We start from the raw sequence: 22380 nt of genomic DNA, 5'->3' as shown, positions 1-22380 counted from the left end.
TTTTATATGCTAGTACAAGCCCATGATACAGTATTGTTTGGACTTGTTTGTGTTGTTGGCCGTGAAATTAAAGTGGTACTGTGCTCTTATGAGGAACTAAAGGTGCATAAATTTTTTAAAAAAAGAAGAAGAAAGAAAGAAAGAAAAGGTAATTTTAGCCCATTGCTAGGTGGTTGCAACATAATGACATCATAAGAGATATCTCTTATCTCTTATAGATAAGAACCTTGAGTAGCCTAAGATGAACCTGTGTGCCAAGTTCAGCTGCTCAACTCCTGACTGTGTAGAAGGAAATGGCAGCCCAAGAAACAAATACACAGACAGTCAGACAGAGATAGATTTCCGGATAACGTGAGCAAAACAAATGCTTTAAATCTTAGTAGCAGTAGGTCAAAGGAAAAGGAAAAGCTTTGGCTATAATGACTAGACGATTAACTGATACGACAATCAACTTGAAATGAGTCTTTGACAATTGTATTTGATTGTGGGTTGAAGTGATTTCTTAAGGTCAAATGTCTGTGTTGGACTGTTCTGACAAACAGAGTATTTTAATTATCTCCATATTTACATCATTCACTACTACCTTTTGTTATTTAGTAATTATACAGAGCTCAGATAAGAATTATTTTTCTTATTTTATTTTATTTTCATATGCCTCTTTAAATATTTTGTACATGTCTACTATGTATAGCGCACATTGTACCTATCTATCTAGTACACACAGATTCTTTTAAAAATAAACACGGTTAACAATTAAATGTAACCTAGTTCTTATTTTTTCCTTCCTCTTCTCCTGGGTGAATGTACATGATGTTCACGAGGGTGGAGAAGGTGCGTGGACAACTTATCCACGCACCTATTAATGTTAAAGATTAATAGTTAATGGGGTTTAACACTGTCAAGTTTGTTTTTCAGACTGGGTAATAGAAAAGGTTTTATTTAAGCTCTGAAAAAAATCATTAAATATAGTTTCAGTTTATGATTTCAAAACCAGTTTCCGCTGAAAATGGCAATGTAGTTTTTTTTTTTTTTTTTTTGGTCTTTCTGCCAGTTCCCACATGCAGCTCAAAATAATCAAGAAAGCCCCATTATGCCAAATGCGCATGACGCAGACGCAAATAATCAACATTATCTGCTTCTCTGTGAACTGACTGAGTATCGCTTCCCGGCTGCTGTGACTCATTCTTTGGGCTGGTTTCGTGTTATAATCAAGGTGTGGTCGGGCGTCATAAAGGTGAACAACATGGCTGCGAGCACTCGGCCTCACAGTAGTCAGTACAACAAATATAACGTATAATATACTTATACAGGCTACGGTACTTAAACATATACAGCACTTTACGCCTGTTGTATACTGTGCTTTACAAAATCTAAAGTATTTCTTATCGGTGTCAGTCAGTGCCTTTTCAAATCAAAGAATTAACTAAACTTTAATGTTCGCTGTTGTATCAAAGGGTAAATCTGTATCGTGATACTGTGACCATCCGTGCACTGTAATAATGTACAATAAAGACAGAAGTAAACTTTGTATGCTGTTTAACCTTACAGTTTATTACAGTTGCTACCAATAAAGCGACGTCTTTCCCTCCCACTGTGGAGAGTGTGGGTGGGGTCTGGGGAGGGAGGCGGGCTCTGGGTGAGGTGACGCTCCTTTTACTCGGTTTTTTGTCCAGAGGAGTGTCGGCCAGCTGCAGCGGGGGAGAGAGTGGAGAAAAGTGAGAAGAAATAAAGAGAGCAGTCCAGTACCGACAGGAGAAGTAATTTAAAATAAGCACCGAATTGGAATAATCTAAAATACGTCGGTGTGTTAAGACAGGTAAGATTAATTAAATATTCCTTTTCCGTCAGTTTTTTTCCCTTAAACTGCTCTCAGTGTCTGACGTTTATTCTTTTCTTTGTGTGTGTAATCATTTCTGTCCTTCATTCTATAATAAAAAGCTTACATGTTCGTGTGGGGTAGTTACGTTTTTGTCCGTCCCTTACCTGGATGCAAATTCAGATGTTTTGTATTAGGAATTCATTTCCGCATGCCTCAAACCACTACTGCCTGTTGGTAGGGAGCAGCCTACTGCGCGAGCTCTGCAGCCACCAAAAGTTTGCTTTCTTATGGTCAACGAAGTTTGTTTTATTATTACTGTTATTAACTTTCCAAAGTGCGGCAGAGCTCTCTCTCTCACTCTCTGCCTAATGATAACGACTTTTACCCCGAGTATCGATCATGCAACTAGACGTCACTTGTCGATAGACCCTCCCGTGTCGTTGGTTGTTGGTGGTGGTTTGTAGATGAAGCATTGGTTGCATTGGTGTGTTGCGTACGGGAGAGGTATCGAAAGACAGAAAGGAAGATTTTACACCATTTGTATTAAAGGAGTAAATGGCAATAGTAAAAATCACAGTCCTAAAACAAAAACGTTGTTCCAACTAACTTATGAAAGACCAATCGATTAACAAAAAAAAAAAAAAAAACATAGTAAGATGCTATTTTAACTAACAGTTTATGGTTTCAGTCTTTCAGTCAGGCTAATGTTCACTCTGGACCTCCTCTTAAATGTATTTTTAATAATATTTTTGAGCTTTGGAATTTTAGTTGGACAAAACAAGCACTTTTACATCAGATCTTCCGCTTTGCCAACTATGACAGTGATGTTGAGTCTCCAAACAAACAAAATGAGCTAACTGTGCCTGGGGGTGGGCGGGATAAGTTCTCCATATGTGCACATCTGTAATGTATGACGGTGATAAATGCTGATGTTTCTTTAGTTCCCCCACCCCTGCACTCCCACACTATGTTTCACGGCAGCAGTGATGTCTCCAGGTGTTGCCAAATCTTCCATGATGTCATTACCTTTGCAGATTCTCAGGACTTGACAGCTAATCCTCCTTAGGGAGCACAGGAGCACAAATTTCTTTCATTTGATTTCACGAGTAAATCTACTGAAATCAGCATCCCTTTAAAATTACTTTTATCTTATCGGCTTTTTTCTTATGCGATTAAGTCATCTGCGGTGTCCTCTGCTGCCAACTTTAATATCTTTTTAAAGTCTTAATTTGACACAGTTGGATTTAGAATTGGAATGCAAACTGAGCCCCTCTCTCCACCATCAAACTCTAAATCACATTATCCATTGTTCTTTTGTTTGAGTTATCTGTAAGCGTCACAAAGCAGGAAGAACAGTGCCAAACCAGTGTGGTATCCAGCTGGTTTCTAGACCAATGCGTCCAGTTGAGTTTGCTGAATCTGTGCCAGGATGAATAGGACAGAGTGCCAATACTTTGTGCCAGACTGGCCTTGCTGAGCTTGTCCTGTGTCATCAAGTAGGAAAGCTGTTCCTGTCTGGAAAGGGTGGATGGCTGGTGGGACAGCAGCGGGGGTGACTTACTGTAGATTTCACAGCTACAGCTGTGGTGGCACGGTGCTAATCCCCCCCTCCTGCTTAATTCCCTGATACTGTCCTACATTAGCAGAACAAGAGGCCAGGAGATCCTTCGGTTTTATAAATAGGTCTACAGTCTTCAAAGGGGATTACTGTATGGCATACATCCCACCCTCTTGGTTTAGTTTTTTTCAGTGGATTCCCCGTCCCGCTTCTGTCTCTGTCCAGTGATGCCCAACTGAGTACTTTCCAGTTACAGGTGCTCAGCACACACATTGTGCGACCTCCTCTGTGTTTGCACTCTGCCTTTGTGTTGTACGGTTTCTATGGAGAAGGGGACGCAGAGATAAAATTTCCCGTCAGCTGCAACAGGAGGTTTTTTTTTTTTTTTTTGTGTGTGGATGAAATAAAAGTGAAGCGGCATGACAACACCAAATCTGCACAAAAACTTCATCAGCAGTGCTGTTGTCATCAATAATTGTCTGATAGTATTTGTAAAATGCATCTTAGCTGAGAGATAAATTACATTTTCACTATCACTGTACTACAAGCATGCGTGAAAGACTGAATGAATAAGAAAATTAATTTTATTTACACAGACCATGAGCATGTTTAAAATGATTTATTTCTTCTTTTTTTTTTTTATTCAGTCAGTAGGGGCTATTCAGTTCTTTGGATTTATGTTAGGAGTGCACCTACTGAAGCAGAAAGACATAGTGACTATGTAGCCAGTATGCACACTTTTAGTATTTGAAAGTTGCACATTTTTCTCATATTGTGCAGGCCTACTAAACATGCAGCATGTCGTGTATGGTTCTTAAACTGTGACAGAATTTGTGATTAAAAATGAGTGTAGTCTGTATCACTGTTGTGTGTTCCCGTGTTGTGATAAAGTCCGGTTAAAGCATGCTTGTCTGATGAAACTATAATGTTTAAAATTTGTTCAGGTACAAAGAGAACTGGAAATGCACCAAAATAATCAATTTTTTGGTCATTATCCAATCAAATGGTCATTACAGTGGCCATTCCAAACGAGGTATGAATTGAAACTTTGGATTTGGAGGACAGCTACACCCTAAGTATATATGAGTTTTATTGAAATTATGTGGTCATTGCTTATTGACTGCTTTACCATCCACTGTGCTAAGTCTTGCTGCTACTCTGCTGCATGTGCTGCAGCCAGCATATGTACACCACCTTAAGCATCCTTTTTTCTGCATTATTTTCCACCACAAAAAGTGTTTTCATATCGGTGCAAACTGTACAAAATGCACCCCTCTGTTGTTATCCCAAAACAACCCTGCAACCCTTTGACACCAAATCAATCTTTTCAAACCAGCAGTAAATCAAAGTAAGTGCTAATTTACTTTTAAAGTGCCTGACATTATCTTTGAATGTGGTTTTTAAATGATTAGAAATATCAACCAAAAATGCCCATTGTTGTAAAAGATTTGTGCCGTCATCACCAAACTTAAACTCAAAAATGTCTAGCAGGGCGCAGTTGTATAACGCTGAGCAAGTAAAGCTGACATTGCCCAGCTGAACTCTACTGATGACAGTCCCTGAAGTTAATTATTTATCTTCAGCAGTTTTCTTGGTTGGATCAAGCAAGGGCAAGAAAGGGTCCCTTTACTTAAGATGTCAAAAGCCTAATGGCTGTTTCTTCTCATCACTTGCACTTTAAAGGCCGTATGAAAGTCTGCCACCACGGTCATTTCAAGTCAGCTCTTATCAAAGCTCTCCACAGACACCCGTGCGTGAGTCTAACAGCATTCTAGAAATAGCTGAACCCTCCTGTTTTCATCATGAATACATTACCACTGATAATTTTTTCATTACTTGCTGTGTATCCACACAAATAGGGAGTGACGTGAATTCGAGCACTGACTCAAAAGACAAAGTTTTCACATGTGGATGATTTGGCTGAGTCGTACTTCTCAGCATAGCAAGTCTTGTCGTGTCTTGTCGTGTCTTTTTTTTTTTTCTTCTTCTTCACTTCGTCGCTGTCCCTTAATTACACTTCTGTGAGAGATTCAAGAAAGTGGGGACAGAAAGGGTGTGGTTGAAACAGAAAGCAAATCAAGAAGCTTGACTTGTTAATTGGGCAATGTGAGGTTTCTCCAAAAGGGTAGTTTTGCATATGTTGAGTTGAAACTCGTGCTTCAGTTGCTGGTTGTTTTCTTTGTTCACTGCTTTTGAAGGATTTCATGCTCTCATGAGTTGTGAATGTTGTGCAACCCTGGCGCCTGTGAGCACTTTTGCAAAACACTGCATAAACTGAAAAAAGCATGGGCGTTTTAGATAATCCACACTGTTATTCTTCTTTCTTTGTTTCTTGAAAGTTGACATTTTCCAGGTTTTCATCTGACAGCAGCAGTACATAAATCAAATCATGTGTTGTCAGAATAAGTCACTCAATTTTTAACAATGCTAGTTTTCATGTGACTTATTTTTTCCCTTTTATTGGTTGTAGTATGTCAGGAGATGAACAAACTGAACTCAAACTTGTCAGATGAACTTGCTGTATTCTTTAGGGTCCCTTCAGATTCTTGCCCTGCTCTCCGAAGCACACCCCTCCCGCTCCCTCATGCCTCTAATCTCCTTGAAAAATTAATCATCTGTCACATCGCCTCAGTGCTCAGACACACACTGGTGCGTAGCAGTAGCAGTTCAAGAAGAAACTCTCCGTCAGGCTTTTAAAGGGGGCTTTGGATGCAGTGTTGGCCACCGAACCTGGCCCGTGAACACACAGTGCCATCTTGATGTGCTTCAGCCTTTTTGGTTGCATTCAGTGGGGACACTTGAGAGCGGTTTCCTTTTCACTGTAACAGCAGTCAATAGGACAATGCAGCTACTCTTTTCCTCTCTACCCTAAACAAAGTAACACAGATGCTCTCTGTGCTATCACAAACTCAGTTCTTCCACTTCCTTCTTACCACGAACCAAACAAGATACAAAGACAGAATCGTTGCCCTGAAAGCACTTTCTTCACCCAAGAATTAACTGCACATATAATGCTCAAATATTTCATTTTTTTAAGACAAAATGGAATTTGATTTGCACATTTTTATGGTGAATTGTTTTTCTTATTTGAAGTTGATCTTTGGACATACTTGTGCTCCTCCCACAGTATCTGATTTATCACGAACTTCTGTGAACTTTGTTTCTGTGCGGGCATTGCAAACGGGTCTTTATTGCTACACAGATTACACCCCTTTTTACTCATTCCCTCCTCCTTTATCTGTTTTTTTTTTTTTTGTTTTTGTAATCTGATTCTGGTCTGCTCCCAGGCACCTCCTCCGAGACAGCTCACATTTCCTTTGATTCACAGCGAGATCCCATGGAGACCAAACAACTACGCAGCAGTTTACAGCCACCGTACTGCATCCTCTGGCCTAAATCTGCTCATTAAAGCAGCTGCAGTGAATCAACTGACAAATCAAGGCCCATTAGATATTCTGCTGCTTTTTTACTTCTTTGGCAGAGGCTGCCTGTTGTCTTGGGAATGATTCCAGATCAGGCAACGAGGAGACTCTGCCACATTTACACAAATTCAGTTAGTGTGTTGCACAAGTGCATAGGAGTAATGTGTTATTGGCTGTTTCTTCTCCCTAGGCCTGTGGTATGGTGACGTTGCTCTGGTCTGGATTTGATCAACTGCCTGTCACAGTCAGTTGACAAATGCTTTCTCTCAAAGAGTTTGTGCTTTACACAATCTGTCCTTCAAGCTGCATTCTTCCCGGTACCTTACAGCAGTTTGTAACTTCTCCTAATAAACTTCCCATCTCAGACCAGACAGCCCAGAATTGTTGGTGAGTCAGATAATGTTGAGGACCACTTCCTGTCACCCACCACAGTAAATCCATTAGCTGTGCACTGCTTCACATCCTGCCCTATTGATTTATAGCAAACAGCTATCCAGGCCCAGCTGCTGCCCTTACAGTTCCATAATAGCTATTGTTGTACAAGTAAAGCATGAGGGTCACCAGGAGGGTTGGTGAATGTGTTAACTTGTATCCTGCTCAGGCAGCTGAACCCCAGGTCTTTGGAGAGAGGACGCAGAGAGCAAAATATCAACTGTAGCCTGTCTCCATTGTAGGCTCAGCTGGTTGAGCTGGACATTTACTGTGTCAGGAGGATTGGGCTGTGGGAGTACAGAGTGTGAGTTAAAGTCATCTGGGAAACAGTTTATTGCAAGAGGAGTGTGGCTTGCGTGTCTGGGGACATGAATGTGACTGGGTGTGTGCATGTGTGTGGGAGGCTATCCTATATGTTAAATAGTTTATTTATTCCAGTGGTGCAGGAAGCTATGCAGCTGTGTACTAATATAATCTGCTTTATTTGCTTGTCTGTTTAAATATAAGATTAGCAAGCTTGTTCACACAGCCACAGATAAGGATGTTTCTTCCACCCGGTCACAACGCTCCCATATCCATGAGAAATGTTTAATTTTCATAAACCTGTTTAATTTCCTGGTGTAGTTGAGATGGGAATATGGGTATTTTTCCCATTCTTTACAATAAACATGAAGCTACTGCCTGGAGACAGCACAGCTTAGCTCAATGTAAAAATGACAGGTTGTGGTCTCACAGCAGGTTTATGTACAGGACTATTTCCTCTCATTAACCTTTAGATTTGTAAAGCTTTCACAAACAATATAAAAAGCAAATAATTTAATATATAGGTCAAATGATACAGTTTCTGGTGGGGCTGTTTTTTGTTTTTTTTAGTATTTATGTTTAAAAAAATAATATTTTGATAATTATTTGTTTAAACTTCATTCTGATTTTGCAGACTTATTATACTTATCATTCTCAAGTAGAAATGCATAGCAAGTCAAACAGCAAAACCCCACAGAAATGTAATTTGCACCCCTGCCTGCTAAGCAGGCATGTGGCTAAATAACAAATTACTACAGATACCGTAAAGTATGTCAGCAGCCTCTTGAACACAACTGGAATATGAGCAGAGTTTATCTGAAGCCCTCTGGGCCCCTTCCCTGACCTGATTCATTCCTGCTGTGACACAGAGAAGAGCTTAGGCCAGCAAAGTCAAAATCAGGCTTGCTAGAATTTTTTTTTTAAGACTACACTCAGTTTGTAACTGCAAAAGCTATTAATTATTGGGAGGATACTGAAGAGAATAAAATGTAAGATCCCCTCTAGCCATTAGGTGTATTCACCCTAAACATCCACACACACTTCTGCCACACCCTCTCTGAGAGCCTGTCACTGCTGGGGAGACACTCCCTGTCTAACATGCCTGAGGGGTTTGCATGATGGTGAATGTGTTCCCATTACACTGATCAGAGTTACTCATCCTTTGTCACAGTAGTCATGTCCTTGTAGTATCTGTTAGTTTCAGCGATTTAAAATTTATGAGTGAATCAGCGAGTTAAGTTTGGATAAGGTTAGTAGTAGAACAGTGTACGCGTTTTCACTTTTTTCAGCAACAGATTTACACTTGGATTCAGGACAGACTGAATATGCAATGCTAGTGTGGAATGTCACAGCAGTGTTTGAGCACTGGGCTCTGAACAGTATCCATCTCTGCTTTTGTGTTGCAACTCACTCACTCCTCCCTCGCTGGCAGCTTTTTACTGATACACATTCCTGGTTTTACTGTGCAGGGTTCTTCTTCTCTTTTTTTTTTTCCTCTGGAAGAAGCCTCCTAAATCATCATTCACAGAGGCTGTTGCTTAACAAGATAGTGGGAGGTGACGGATGTGCGAAAAAACAGTTTTCCTCAAGTATGGCTTCATGTCACTGTGTCTGTGTGGGTGACGACTGTGCAGCGAGGTACTCTGTAGTGAGAGTGAAAGGACATATCACTGATTAACTGGAAAAAGAACAAAGTTCAGTGAGAAGAACAGCACAATTGTCAGCTCTTTGTTGGCACTGAACAATGGGAGAAAAACTGGCAGGTTAGACTTTATACTCGCCATAATGTAGAAAACTAACTGTTAATTCAGGATTAGTTTATTTACTTTGATGTTTTATTCTTTTAAGCATTGAGTGCCCCCCACACACACACACACACACACACACACACGGATCTTTTTTTCTAGAGTGAAAAAAAAGGATTAAGAAAGCCCAAGAGGGAACAACAAATTATCAACAAACAAGTGCCCACAGCTTCAGAGTTCAGATGGGTCAGCAGATAAAACCCCCACAGCACAGTGCTTGAGCAGACTTTCAGTTACCTAGGCAATGTGCGGGGCGTGTCACTGAATTGCAACAGTTGACTGAACCCGCTGCCTCGCCCAGGAAAACAAAGACTACACAAACACGGACCCTGATTTACAGACAACAGGAAGGTTCTGCATGGACATACCGCACACACATTCTGCACAAAAAAATCAGATGGTTTCTGTTTATTATCAGTGGATCATTTTAACTTTTTTGTGTTTTAAAACCTTTAGAAAACTGAAAGATTTCTGATTTTTGTCAGTTTGTTCATGTTGCCTGTTGATCAGTGCTCATTTTTTTTTTTTTTTTTTTTTTTTTTATAAATGTGACCACACCTTTACTGAGAAGGGTTAAGAATGCGCAGGGAATACAGGTACAGTTGTCTGCTCTGATGAGTCATTGTGTTATCTGTAAGGTAACATGTAGCTGCAAGCACAGACAGCCCTCTGTGGTCTGGTCCTGCATGATCTCGAGCGAGACTCGATACATGTGCAACTCATGGAGATAATTCTCTCTGAAAAAGTGAAATTAAGGAACGTGTTGACAGTTCAGATGAAACACATAGTAAATAACTAAATGCTGAAAAGTAAATGTGCAGATTTGCAAATGAGTTCTTAGTCCAGCAAAGTGCCACAGACCGAAAACTAAGGACAGACACTGACATATGGGGAAAGTGCTGGTGTTGATTTCTTTTTTTTGTACCATTTTTAATTAACTACAAAGCTCCTTGCAGGAGCAACAGTAATGCACACACATCAGTGCAAAGGAGCAGTGTGAGGAAAAACCAGACTGTGACTGAAATACATTCTTTGTTCGTGTTTTTACAAGTTGTAAATGCACGCCCATTAATCAGCTTCAGTTACACTATTTTCCATTTTGTTATGATTGGTTAGTACGTTTGTTCCATGGAACTGAGCGCAAGCTTAGGTAAAGGTGGTAATTTAAGTGTTTATAGCTCATCATATGCCAGCACAGCATTGTCGCTTTTAGTCCCAACTTGTTTTATTAGTAGTCTAGATGGAAGATGCACAGAGTTGCTTATTGCATGCAGAAACACCGTAAGCTATAAACAACTGTCATACAAAAGAGTTTCAAGGACTGAAGCTCCACCCACCCCCCTTGTTTGTTGACTGTATTGTGTATAGATTTTATATTTTTGTAATGTCCTCATCTCTTGTTGTTTTGGGGTTTTTTTTGTTTTTTTTTTTTTAATTTTTTAGTTTTTTTATTAATGACTAAATAGGTCCTCAGTTAGTTACTAAATTACTCCAGGAGAATGCACAAACCCTCTCATACATCCAGTGCATCTGCAGCACCTGCAAAACACATCCTCTAACACACAATGCTTCCCAGCAACATGCTCAGCAAACACTCATGTAACAGTCTAGCATCTGAAAACACTCATATGCACCAAAGGGAATACATTGTGCTATCTGCTGAATGCCATACCCAGTGGCCGACAGTTACTGTAAAAGCAGATTTCTCTGAATTTCAGGGTGAACGACATTTGGGCTGCAGAACTACGACTGTGGGGGTTTATTTGGAATCTAAGAGGTGTCTTCCAAGCATAATCTGTCCTCCTGTATACAGAAGCACGCTGACCAAAACACAAGTAATGGACTAGTTCTTATATAGCACTTTTCTACTCTGTTTGAGCACTCAAAGCACTTATACAGCACAAGTAACACATTTAAATTTTCTCAGATGACACATTGTGTATTATATTTCACACATACTACACAATCTAGTTTTGACATTTTTTTGCAGAGGATTAAGAGCATTAAAAATGTAACCACATGTGTAAAAACCTGCTGTTGGTGAGAGGAAGAATTTTCATTAGAAAATAAGGTGATATAGAAAGTGTCACTTTGAAGAACAAACATGTACCTACAAGTAACAAGCAGTTGTGCAATCAGGGGCACTGTTAAAGTAAAACTAAATAACCAGCTCAGTTGAGTAGTTTATTTGACTTCTCTGATTAGGGATCACAGTTTTAGAATGCAGGCCTTTCAGCTGTTATGTATTTGTCAAGACAAAAAAAAAAGTAAAGTCAAGGGTGTTTTCTTCGAGGTGTGTTGAGTGTGCTCTGTGAGTTGTCTACACACACAAACACTTTCCCACTGGAATTGAAACCTGATGAGCAGGTTCCTGATTGCCACATATGAGCAGTGGGCTGCTCCCATGACTGTATGGGTGGAGGCCGGGGGTTAAAGGCCACTCAGCCTGCTTAGAATTTCTACATTACAGCTGTCTCTCTACTCACTTCGCCCTCCCTTCCCTGTTAGCAAGTCCCTCCACTTTGTGCTTTAATTTTAAGGTCAGGGTGAACAGCTGAGGGGCAGGTGTCCAGCTTGTGCACTGTCATGCTTAGGTGTCTTGTATAAAGAAGCGGATGTTTCAGATTATTCACTAATTCATGAGAAGGAGGGCGTGTAGTGATAGAAGTCATCATTCTTTGTATCAGGTGAAATGCTGACATTGGATTTCTCTGTCTGTGTGTTTTTAGGTTTGCTCCATCAAAAGCAAGGATGGCAATGCAAAGTAAGTAAATCAGCTCATTTTCCATCATCATTTATTTTATGCTTCGATTTTATTTCCTCTCCTGTAAATTCTGTTTTAATAATGCAGTAATTTAATGTTGATTGTATTTGTGTGATTTCTTTATTTCACTTCTGTCTGTATCACGTCTTTCAAAAACAGTCTGAACAGTTTGAGCTTGACCTTTCCTACTTCCAACTATTGTTTTCACTGCTTGCATTGAAATCACTTCCTTATAATAAATTAGAACTAAAGGTTCCTTCTATAAAAGAATTACTTCTATGGTGTTAAAAAAGTAAAATAAAATTCCACTTGGGAGAAAGAAAAAACTGACCAAAATTGCAATTACTTTTAATTACTTTAAGTTACTTGCAGCACTTTTGATTTCTTCTCTCCTCCGCTGGCAGTGGGTGAGATGGAGAGTGGCCCAGTAAAAGTGGCAGAATGGCAACAGACAATGTATGGTCTAGACTCAGGCATCCAGTCTGGAGCCACTACAGTCAGAGATGATGATGGCGAGTACACCGTGACCAAACAGTACACCATGACCAGCACTGTCGCAATGGACCCCGGTAAGGGCAGTAACTTTGTAACTTTGGCTTAATTATACCTAGGCTGCTTTATCAACCTCATCTCACTTCTCTATAGAGTTGGATCCCCAAAGCATTATGACCAGAACTCAGCGGGTGCGAGCTGCAATGTTTCCAGAGACACTGGAGGGAGGCACCACCATTTTGTCAACTCAGACAGACCCATCCCAGATGACTAACGTCCAGCGGCTGGCCGAGCCCTCTCAGATGCTCAAGACAGCCATCATCCATCTGATCAACTACCAGGATGATGCCGAGCTGGCCACACGTGCTGTGCCGGAGCTCACCAAACTGCTCAACGATGAAGACCAGGTGATGAACACAAAGATGTGCCCATACAAAGAAACACAGTCTGAAAGTCTGACATTAAAAATAATTTAGGTAAATTTTTACACAATAATTAATGGTGATTAATGGATTCAACGAGGTGATTAATGGACCCTGCGAGTCATCAATGGTTTAATGTTGTGCTAAAAGCATCAGTCGTCATGTCTGTGTGCTAAATACAGATAATCATTAGCTACAGCCCTGCATGTATCACCCTCTAAACAGACATAGGAACTTAAATTTTTATTTCGCCTAGTAAAAATTATCCCATATTTTCCCCTCCCATCACTCATAAGGTGGTGGTGAGCAAGGCAGCACAGATTGTGAACCAGCTTACACGCAAGGAGGCATCCCGACGTGCGCTGATGCAGTCCCCTCAGATGGTGGCTGCTGTGGTGCGGGCCATGCAGAACACGAGCGACATGGAGACGTCAAAAGCCACGGCCAGCATCCTCCACAACCTGTCCCACCAGAGAGAGGGCCTGCTGTCTATCTTCAAATCAGGGGGAATCCCTGCTCTAGTCCGCATGCTCAGGTGCTGCTAGAACAAGAGAACAATCATTTATAAATGAGTCAAATTTTTAACTTGTGTCACTTATCATGGTTTGCTAGAAATACTTTTTTATTGTGGTATATAAGACATTTTGGAAAAGCCACTCAAAGTTGCATCAAAGTCTTGTTGAGATGTGTTCTGTGAAGATGTTTTGAGGTATTTTCCAGTGGAGCTGCTTTTCTATTTATTTGAAGAAGGAAATAACAGTTTGTAGTTATTTTTTAAATTAAATATCACAAGAGTGAGCCACAAGTATCAGCCTCAAAATCTGGAAGACTGCTGGAAAGCTTTTTTTGTTCCTTCCACCATCATTTAAGTTCAGAAATTAGGTAGAACTAAATAGGACAAGATGATAAAGTTCAGCCCAACAAACAAGTGAGCTTTTGGCTCACGAGGATCACTGGTACAGGCACTGACTTCATTATTTGAAGCTCTGGCCACCAGAAAATAAGGAAAAGCACAAAATAGACAGGATTATTTTGTGATGCACACTAAACACACCCGTTTCTCTTCCTCAGCTCCCCGATGGAATCTGTGCTCTTCTATGCCATCACCACGCTTCACAACCTGCTGCTACACCAGGAGGGAGCTAAGATGGCTGTGCGTCTGGCAGATGGACTGCAGAGGATGGTTCCCCTGCTGAAGAAGAGTAACCCCAAGTTCCTTGCCATCACCACAGACTGTCTGCAGCTGCTGTCTTATGGCAACCAGGAAAGCAAGGTGTGTGTGAGATTTTTCTTTTTTTTTTTTTGGTACCACGTGCTTTCATAATACAATGACAATGACTGCAACGTGAGATTTATGACACTGTTGTGCTTGTATGTGCATGTGTTTCGTTTTGGGTGTGGCATGAGAACAGAGTTGTTCAGGTGCTGGCGCAGCCATGGGTGTGGTTATTTGTTTGCATAGTAAAATGAGTGAGGATTGATAGGTGCCGGGAAAGTCATGGCTTAGTTAGAATTGTGCGTTGTAAAATTTAAGGATTTGTTTTCACAAAGGTTTCTGTTTAACAGCTGATCATCCTTGCCAACGGGGGCCCTGAAGGTCTAGTTCATATCATGAGAAACTACAACTATGAGAAGCTGCTGTGGACCACAAGCCGTGTGCTCAAAGTCCTCTCTGTGTGCCCCAGCAACAAACCCGCCATTGTAGAGGCTGGTATGTGATATGCGTTTTCTGTGTTAACGCACACCTGTGTGCACAAGCTAGTTATACAGGTGTGTCAGCTTTGTGTTACCTGAAGAGGGGCCAATGGCTCCTTGGCAACTGCAGTGTTTCTTGACAGCATAATTTATGAAATGTTGTTGAGAGCTGAGTAATCTTACTTCTCTCTTCCCTGCAGGTGGGATGCAGGCTCTGGGTAAACACATCTCTGGCTCCAGCCAGCGTCTGACGCAGAACTGCCTGTGGACTCTCAGGAACCTCTCTGATGCTGCAACCAAGCAGGTCTGGATCTGAATTTACTTGTCTTCTTTTCTTCTTCTTTATGAACATTATATTCTTTTTGCTATATTTCCATCTACTCAGAACTAATGAGGAATATATCTTTTTTTTTTTTTTCTTTTTCAGGAGGGTATGGACAGCCTGCTGCAGCAGCTGGTGGGCCTGCTCAGTTCAGATGACGTCAACATGCTCACTTGTGCGACCGGCATCCTGTCTAACCTCACGTGCAACAACGCCTATAACAAATCTCTGGTCACTCAGAGCAATGGTGTCGAGGCACTTATCCATGCCATATTGCGTGCTGGTGAGAAGGAGGATGTGACTGAACCTGCTGTTTGCGCCCTACGTCACCTGACTTCACGCCACCAGCAGGCTGAGCTTGCACAGCATGCAGTGAGGAAACATTATGGCATCCCTGCCATCGTCAAGCTGCTCAACCAACCCTACTACTGGCCTGTCATCAAGGTAGATGAAAGAGGGAGGGATATTCTAGATTGGGGAAAAGTGTGTGTGCTACAGAAATGTGGTAATTTCCAAAAAAAAAAAGGATCCTAGACTGAAAGCAGGTGTTTTGAAGGGGGAAAAAAGTTAAGGACTATGAAATAAGTTCATTCAAGAGTCCAAGGATAAACACTGAAAACTGGACAGATGGACAAAGTGGATGGCAAGTAGGGCAGAGGGCCAGAGTTTCAGTCATCCTGAAAGAGCATGAAAGACACATGACAGCAGGAACAGTATGTTTTACAAGACCAGGCATTAGAGGGAAAAACAGCATGTCATATTTCTAATGGATACAAAAGCTTGAGATTGTTTCCAGTCATTTTATTTGCTGACCAATAACAGAACTGTATAATCAATCTATCTTGTTTGTCCCTTGCCTGAAGGCTGCAGTTGGCCTGATCCGTAACCTGGCCCTTTGCCAAGAAAACCAGAGCCCTCTCAGGGATGCAGGAGCGATCCCCCGTCTGGTCAACCTGCTGCTCAAAGCCCACCAGGACGCCCAGAAACACGGGTCATCCAACCAGCAGACGTACCAGGTACATGATGGGCAGTTTATGATCCCTGTGTGGAAATTGGTACCATTTCTATGGAATAACATTTATTCTCATTATGTTTTGATTCCAGGATGGAGTAAGGATGGAGGAGATTGTGGAGGGTTGCACAGGAGCTCTGCACGTAATAGCCAGAGATCCTGTTAATAGAGCGGAGGTTGCCAACCTCGAGACCATTCCTTTATTTGTCCAGGTAAACAGAGAAACAAAGCCTTTATAATGAACCCCTGTAGTTTTTCTTTTGAAATACTAATTTTCTTTTTTTTTTCTTCTGCAGCTACTCTACTCTCCAGTGGACAATGTGAAGCGTGTGGCAGCAGGCGTCCTGTGCGAGCTGGCTGTGGACAAACCGTCAGCTGAACTCATCGACAGGGAGGGAGCATCAGCTCCACTGATGGAGCTGCTGCACTCCAACAACGAGGGCATTGGTAAAACATCCACATAATGCACTATGATTAGCTTACTGTAATGTAGCATTTAGTCATAGGTGGAAAATAACAAAGTCAACTTACTCAAGTGCTGTACTTACTGTAAGTGCTGTTTCCAGGCACTTGCACAAGTCCATTTTGCGAGTCATTATACTTTTGCTACGCAACATTTCACAATAAAATACTGCAAACTACATTTTAAGAATGCACAATAAGAAGAAGAAGAAGAGGAAAATTAAAAGAAAAAAATCTGAACCAATCTGGTCGATCAAGGACCACAAGTCTTGAATGATCAGGATGCAGGTGCACATTTCCTTATCAATCAAGAGGATATTCAAGACCAAAATGCAAAACCCTGTTGGATCTCAAAAACAAACAAAAAAAAAGCCACTTTACAAAACTGCACAATGCACTGGTAGAATTGTGGAGAAAACATCTAATTAATCAAACAGAGGCAAAAAAAAAAAAAAAGACCAGACAGAACACACAGGAGCTAAAGGTGGCTGCAATAAAGAACTGGGAGAGCGTCACAAGTAAAACACAAAGCATCCATTGATGATTATGGATGAAGACTTCAGGAAGTGATTCAGTGCAAAGGATTTCACACAAAGAAAAATAAAAATGCATTTTTTTTGTTATATGCTTTATATGTTATACTATTAAACTCTACCAGCCGGTTTACCAGTCATGGATTAAGCATGGTCCTAGACTAAAAGGAAAAAGTTAATGAAGACCACAATAGGAAAAAGTATTTAGTCCATAATTAGACATAATCCCTGTATGGGAGACTGGGCCTACAAATTTGACCTCTGTATGTTAAAATGGCCAAGTCTTTTTTTACCCTAAATGAATGTAAAACTACTCATTAAATCAGACATGGCACTTTATTGCAGACTTCTGTGCTGAAGCCCAGAGTCAAAGACATTCCATTCCAGATATTAAGCTTTCAGAGTTGATTAGTTAATGCTGACCTTGATCACTGACTGTTTCTTATTTCTTCCCCTCCAGCTACTTATGCCGCAGCTGTGCTCTTCCGCATCTCCGAGGATAAGAACTCGGACTACAGGAAGCGAGTGTCTGTGGAGCTCACGCACTCTCTGTTCAAAAACGATCCTGCTGCCTGGGAGATGGTGAGTGTGTGGCACCCTCTGATGCACGGACATGACATGAAGATTAATGTTTAATGTTTCTATGATTCTTGTAGATTTCTTTATTCACTTCAGTTGTTTTATATCAAAAACTTAAATGTATATACACAGACACACACACACACACACACACACACACACACACACCTATATACCATTTTTCTACATCAAAGTGTTGGCTTCATTTGACCTTTACCCTCCTGTGACTTCTCTGCAGGCTCACAACAGTATTCCCATGGATGGACCCTATCCAGATGGTGAGTAAATGTAGCTGAAATGTGCACATACAGCACATTCCTCAGCAGTGGGTCACTCCACCACAGAGAGCAGCCGCAGCATGAAAGTTCTATAATTTGTTAGCAGGTTTGCTCCCTGCTGCTGCTGACAAGCTACTGTCATCATTTGGCAGCTATAAGAATGAATTTATCTAGTAGCCCAAAAAAGCACACGGCTACTTAGTATTTATGTATTGTAAGATTTAGATTTAAAACGGACTATCAGTAATATCTCTTACTTAAAACTTTAAGTTGCTTTAATCTTAAACTATCCTTTTTCATCATTTCTCTCCATGTGTGCTTTATTTGTACATTTTGTGTTTTCCCAACTAAGTCATGTTATACTAAAATCTCAAACTAATTTAAATTAGATAATTAAAAGGTTTTTGGTTTGTTTTCTTTTTTCTGACATAATTTATTTTTTATTGTGTTCATGGGGGTCCCACCCCCATCATGGTGTTTCTTTATTATCTTTGTTTCCATCTTTGTCCTGTCCTTTCCTTCACTTGCCTTTTTTCCTTATATGGCTTTGGTATTTTCTGTCTCCTACCCTGAGTCTATTGACTCAAGCAAAAAAAAAAAAAAAATTCTCTGTTTGATCCCAGTAATCCAAAAATATGCTAATAAAGTGGAAAAGTTTTCTTTTCAACATTTTCCACTATCACATCCTCAGTAGTAATAAGTAATGTTATTGATAATCTGTTTGTTCTTTTTGTTTTTTTTAATAAAAATAATAATAAAAAATAACATCTTCTCACTTGCAGAGCTAGACGCTGGTTTCGCAGGCTATGGATATCAAGGTGACATGCCCATGGACAGCATGGATGGAAATATGATGCATGACGAATACGGAGGCAGCATGGCCTATGACAGACAACAGTATCCCCCTGATGCTTATTAAGGTCAGTATTTGCTAATGTTACTTCAACCAGTCATCTTAATTTATATTGAGAGTTTAAAAAATTTTGGATTATCTCAGAGCAATTCTGGCAAACCGTCAGGCGACTCAGGAGAGGAAAGCGATGCTCTGCTCACATGGTTTATAGTGTGGGTGGGGCGCTGCTGACTTCAACTGAGGCTATAGTCGGGCAGTGGAAAGAATTCTTCAAGGACCTTCTTAATCTCACTGACACGCCTTCTGTAGAGGAAGCAGAATCTGGTGTCTTGGTTGGCATGCCTCTGCAACGTCGCGTTGACAGTCCCTGTACAACCGCAGTGAAAGCTTGGTCTGTATTGCCGGCAGTAAGTCGGACTCATTTCCTGTGGGAAATGTTGGACTCCACCAGGGCCGCATATTTTTCAACTTATAATGCTATTGTCTTATTAGATATTGTGATCAGCCACGATATTAAAACCACCTGCATAATATCCACTGTATAAAATCCTCTGGTGGTGTCCTGTAGTGTCCTGTAGGAAGGCAGATGCTTTGGATGTTGGAGATTGTGGGGGGGGGGGCTCCTCTGTGGACTGACCGTGTTCCAATGCATCCTGCAAATTATCTTTCACATTAGGATCTTGGGAGTTTGGAGGACGGGTCAGCATGTTGTGCCATTTTAGCAGGTGTTGCATGTCATGTTGCCATGCTGGGGGTGGCCTTTGCCATCTGGTAGTGGGTCAAAGTAGCATCCGCATGAATACCGTAACCCAGTGTTTCCCAGCAAAACATTAAATTATAAAGTGATGATCAATGCTACTGACTTCACCTATCAGTGGTTTTAATGTTGTCTGTTAATGCAGTTTAAAAGCACTTCAGCCTGTATCTCTGAAATGCTTCCACAGCAAAATGTTTTGAAATTAAGTCCTGCCCATTTCAGAGCAGCAAGAAAAGATAAAAAACACTTTTGTTTCCTTTGTGAAATAACTGAGGTCTTTTTTCTTTTTCATGTCATTGAAGAGGAGAAAGAAGCAGAGGAGGAGGAGGCAGCAGAAGCGCTGATGTAGGACGTAATGGGATAAAGAAGAGGAGAATGTGGTCGTCAGGAAAGATCTTTCCCTCTGCTCTCCACCTGATGTAATATATGCAATTATTGCTGAGTATGGGACTCATAATCTTAACAGGGCTCAACTTTGTTTTATAGCATAATTTTGCAGATTATAATTTTGACAGTGACATTGCTTGTAGTTTTTTTTGTTTTTGTTTTGTTTTGTTTTGCTTTGTTTTGTTTTGTTTCACTTTATTTTAGAGAACCTTCTAAGAGTGAGTGCATGTGAGTGTGTGTTTACGCTTTTGGGTGGGTATTCTATGCCAAAGAGATTTTATTTTGTGATGATAATCATAACGTCTTCTTTTCTTTCTTTTTTCTTTTTTTTTTAAGAAAAAGAAATAAAAAGACAAGAATAGTAGAAAACACTGCCAGAGCTGGCTCAGCGTGCACAGTGTACCTACTCACCAACTCTGCTTAACGCCTTTGTAAGACACACTTCTGTCTTTGCTGTAGTTTTGGCTCTGAATACTGTCGGTTTTCTCACACTGTGACCCAGGAGTCAGTGTAACCGTGGTTAACGCTTCTTTCTTATTTCACTAAATTTAGTAGAAGTGAGCAAATGGAAAGAAGTGGACATATTGGAGCTAGCAGTGTGGGACTGCTCCCTTCTCTTCTGTAATCAGCTGATGTGTATTATTTGGACTATCTTTGATCAAGACAGTTGTTTTTTTTTCTCATCTTTTATAAGTTATTTACTGGGAAAGTTTCACACTATACACAATTACCAGAATATAAATAAAAGATGCCTTTGATTTTAATTTAGAGAGGAAATCATATGTAGCCATGGGGAAAAAAAAAAACAATGATTTACATATTTGTGCAACAGATTTGTCCAATTCTTTAGTCAACACATGAGATATTACAGTTGTAGTTGGCCCTACAGCTGGAAAAAACTACTGACAGGGAAATTTGTCTTTCTACTTATTAAGAGTTTTTACTGAAATTTTGTTTAATAAAAATAAAGGATATATATTCAACACGTTCTGGTGTTCATGTTTACTGAGCTCAAAAACCAGGAATGTTCCTAAAGAGGCCCTCTTGTGCTTTTTCTTATTTTATATCCATCCATTTTCTTCCGCTTCTCCAATTCAGGGTTGTGGAGGGACTGGAGACTGTCCCAGCTGTCACAGGGCGTGAGGCGGGGGTATACCCTGGATAGGTCACCAGTCTGTCGCAGGGCTAACACACAGAGACAGACGACCATTGACACATTCACATTCACACATACAGGCAATTTAAAATCTCAGATTAACCTAACCCCATGCTTGTCTTTGGACTGTCGGAGGAAGCCGGAGTACCCAGGGAGGACCTTGTTGTCGTCAGGCGACAGTGCTAACCACCACTGTGCCACCCTCTTATTTTCTTTATTACATACATGGATGCAAACACCTGTTCAAAATGCTTGTTATCACAGGGTTCAGAGGAGAATGGCTAGACTGCTTTGAGCTGATAGGAGGGCAGCAGAACCTCAAATTACTGCTTGTTTCAACCAAAGTGTGCAGAAGAGCATCTCTGAAGGCACAACACGTTAAACCTTGAAGCAGCAGGAGACATTTCACACAAGCTCCTCAAAATTGGACAATAGACGATTGGAACAACGTTTCCTGGTCTGATGAGTCTCGGTTTCTGCTGCAACATTCGGATGATAGGAAAATGATTTTGTGTGCATGGATCTATCCAGCCTTGTATCAGTGGTTCAGGATAGTGGTGTAGTAATGGTGTGTTTTCTTGGCACACTTTGGGTGCCTTAGAACTGACCGAGCATCACTGAAACCTCACAGCCTGCCTGAGTGTTGATGCTGACTATGTCCATCCCTTTATGATCACAGTGTACCCATCTTCTGATGGCTGCCTCCAGCAGGATAATGCATCATGTCACAAATTTCAAATCCTCTCACATGACAGTGAGTTCACTGAACCGTCACCAGTTCTCAATCCAATAGAGCACCTTCGGATGTGTTGGGAGTTTTGCATCATGGATGTCCTGCTGACACATTTTACATCTCCAACAACAGCATGTTGTTATGTCAGAATCTCTGAGGAATATTTCCAGCACTTGGTTAAATCCATGCCATGAAGACAAAATCCATGTTCTGAAAACAAAAGGGAGTCTAACCCAGTACTAGCAAAGTGCATCTAATAAAGTGTCCAGTAAGTGTGTATTTTACGCTTGGGCAGCCCTCACTTGAGCACCTTTCTCCCAGCTGGAGTTTTTAATATATACCTGCTGACCCATTGAGCTCTGTTACAAGTGGCAAACAAGCACAGCTAATTTGGGGGTTTTAGTTGCAGATTTTTTCTGAAAGTTGCTTAAAAAAAAAAAAAAAGCAATGTTTTTATTATGCTTGTCATCAGTATGATTCAGAGGTAAAAAGGTTTAGTCGGATTCATTATTTTTCCAAATGATGAAAATATTTTACGATAAGTTTATAATAAGTTTTGAAGGTCCTCTCAGATCCAAGTTGGTGCTGAAGGATTC

The 22380-nt window shown here is 40.7% G+C and overlaps 1 protein-coding gene across 1 annotated transcript; it reads left to right on the top strand.

The window, feature by feature from the left end:
* Window positions 1-1673: 1673 nt before the first annotated feature.
* Window positions 1674-20883, top strand: LOC115781104 (junction plakoglobin-like). The gene is made up of 16 exons (XM_030730520.1): window positions 1674-1816; window positions 12069-12103; window positions 12508-12672; window positions 12749-13002; window positions 13314-13552; window positions 14089-14290; window positions 14584-14728; window positions 14913-15016; window positions 15140-15478; window positions 15898-16050; window positions 16139-16258; window positions 16343-16493; window positions 17502-17623; window positions 17859-17898; window positions 18681-18818; window positions 19811-20883. The coding sequence occupies exons 2-15, from the start codon at window positions 12091-12093 to the stop codon at window positions 18815-18817; spliced, it is 2184 nt and encodes a 727-aa protein (XP_030586380.1). The 5' UTR covers window positions 1674-1816; window positions 12069-12090; the 3' UTR covers window position 18818; window positions 19811-20883.
* Window positions 20884-22380: the final 1497 nt, after the last annotated feature.

Source organism: Archocentrus centrarchus, chromosome 1, assembly GCF_007364275.1.
Source record: "Archocentrus centrarchus isolate MPI-CPG fArcCen1 chromosome 1, fArcCen1, whole genome shotgun sequence".
Taxonomy (NCBI): domain Eukaryota; kingdom Metazoa; phylum Chordata; class Actinopteri; order Cichliformes; family Cichlidae; genus Archocentrus; species Archocentrus centrarchus.
Note: the sequence above shows the minus strand (reverse complement) of the source record. Positions and strands in the feature narration are given on the sequence as shown.

Excerpts from the sequence above, each read along its gene's own strand:
- LOC115781104 (XM_030730520.1), top strand. Across the intron at positions 14,291-14,583 it reads ATGGCAACCAGGAAAGCAAG|CTGATCATCCTTGCCAACGG; the intron begins GTGTGTGTGAGA and ends TCTGTTTAACAG. Across the intron at positions 15,017-15,139 it reads CTGATGCTGCAACCAAGCAG|GAGGGTATGGACAGCCTGCT; the intron begins GTCTGGATCTGA and ends TTTCTTTTTCAG.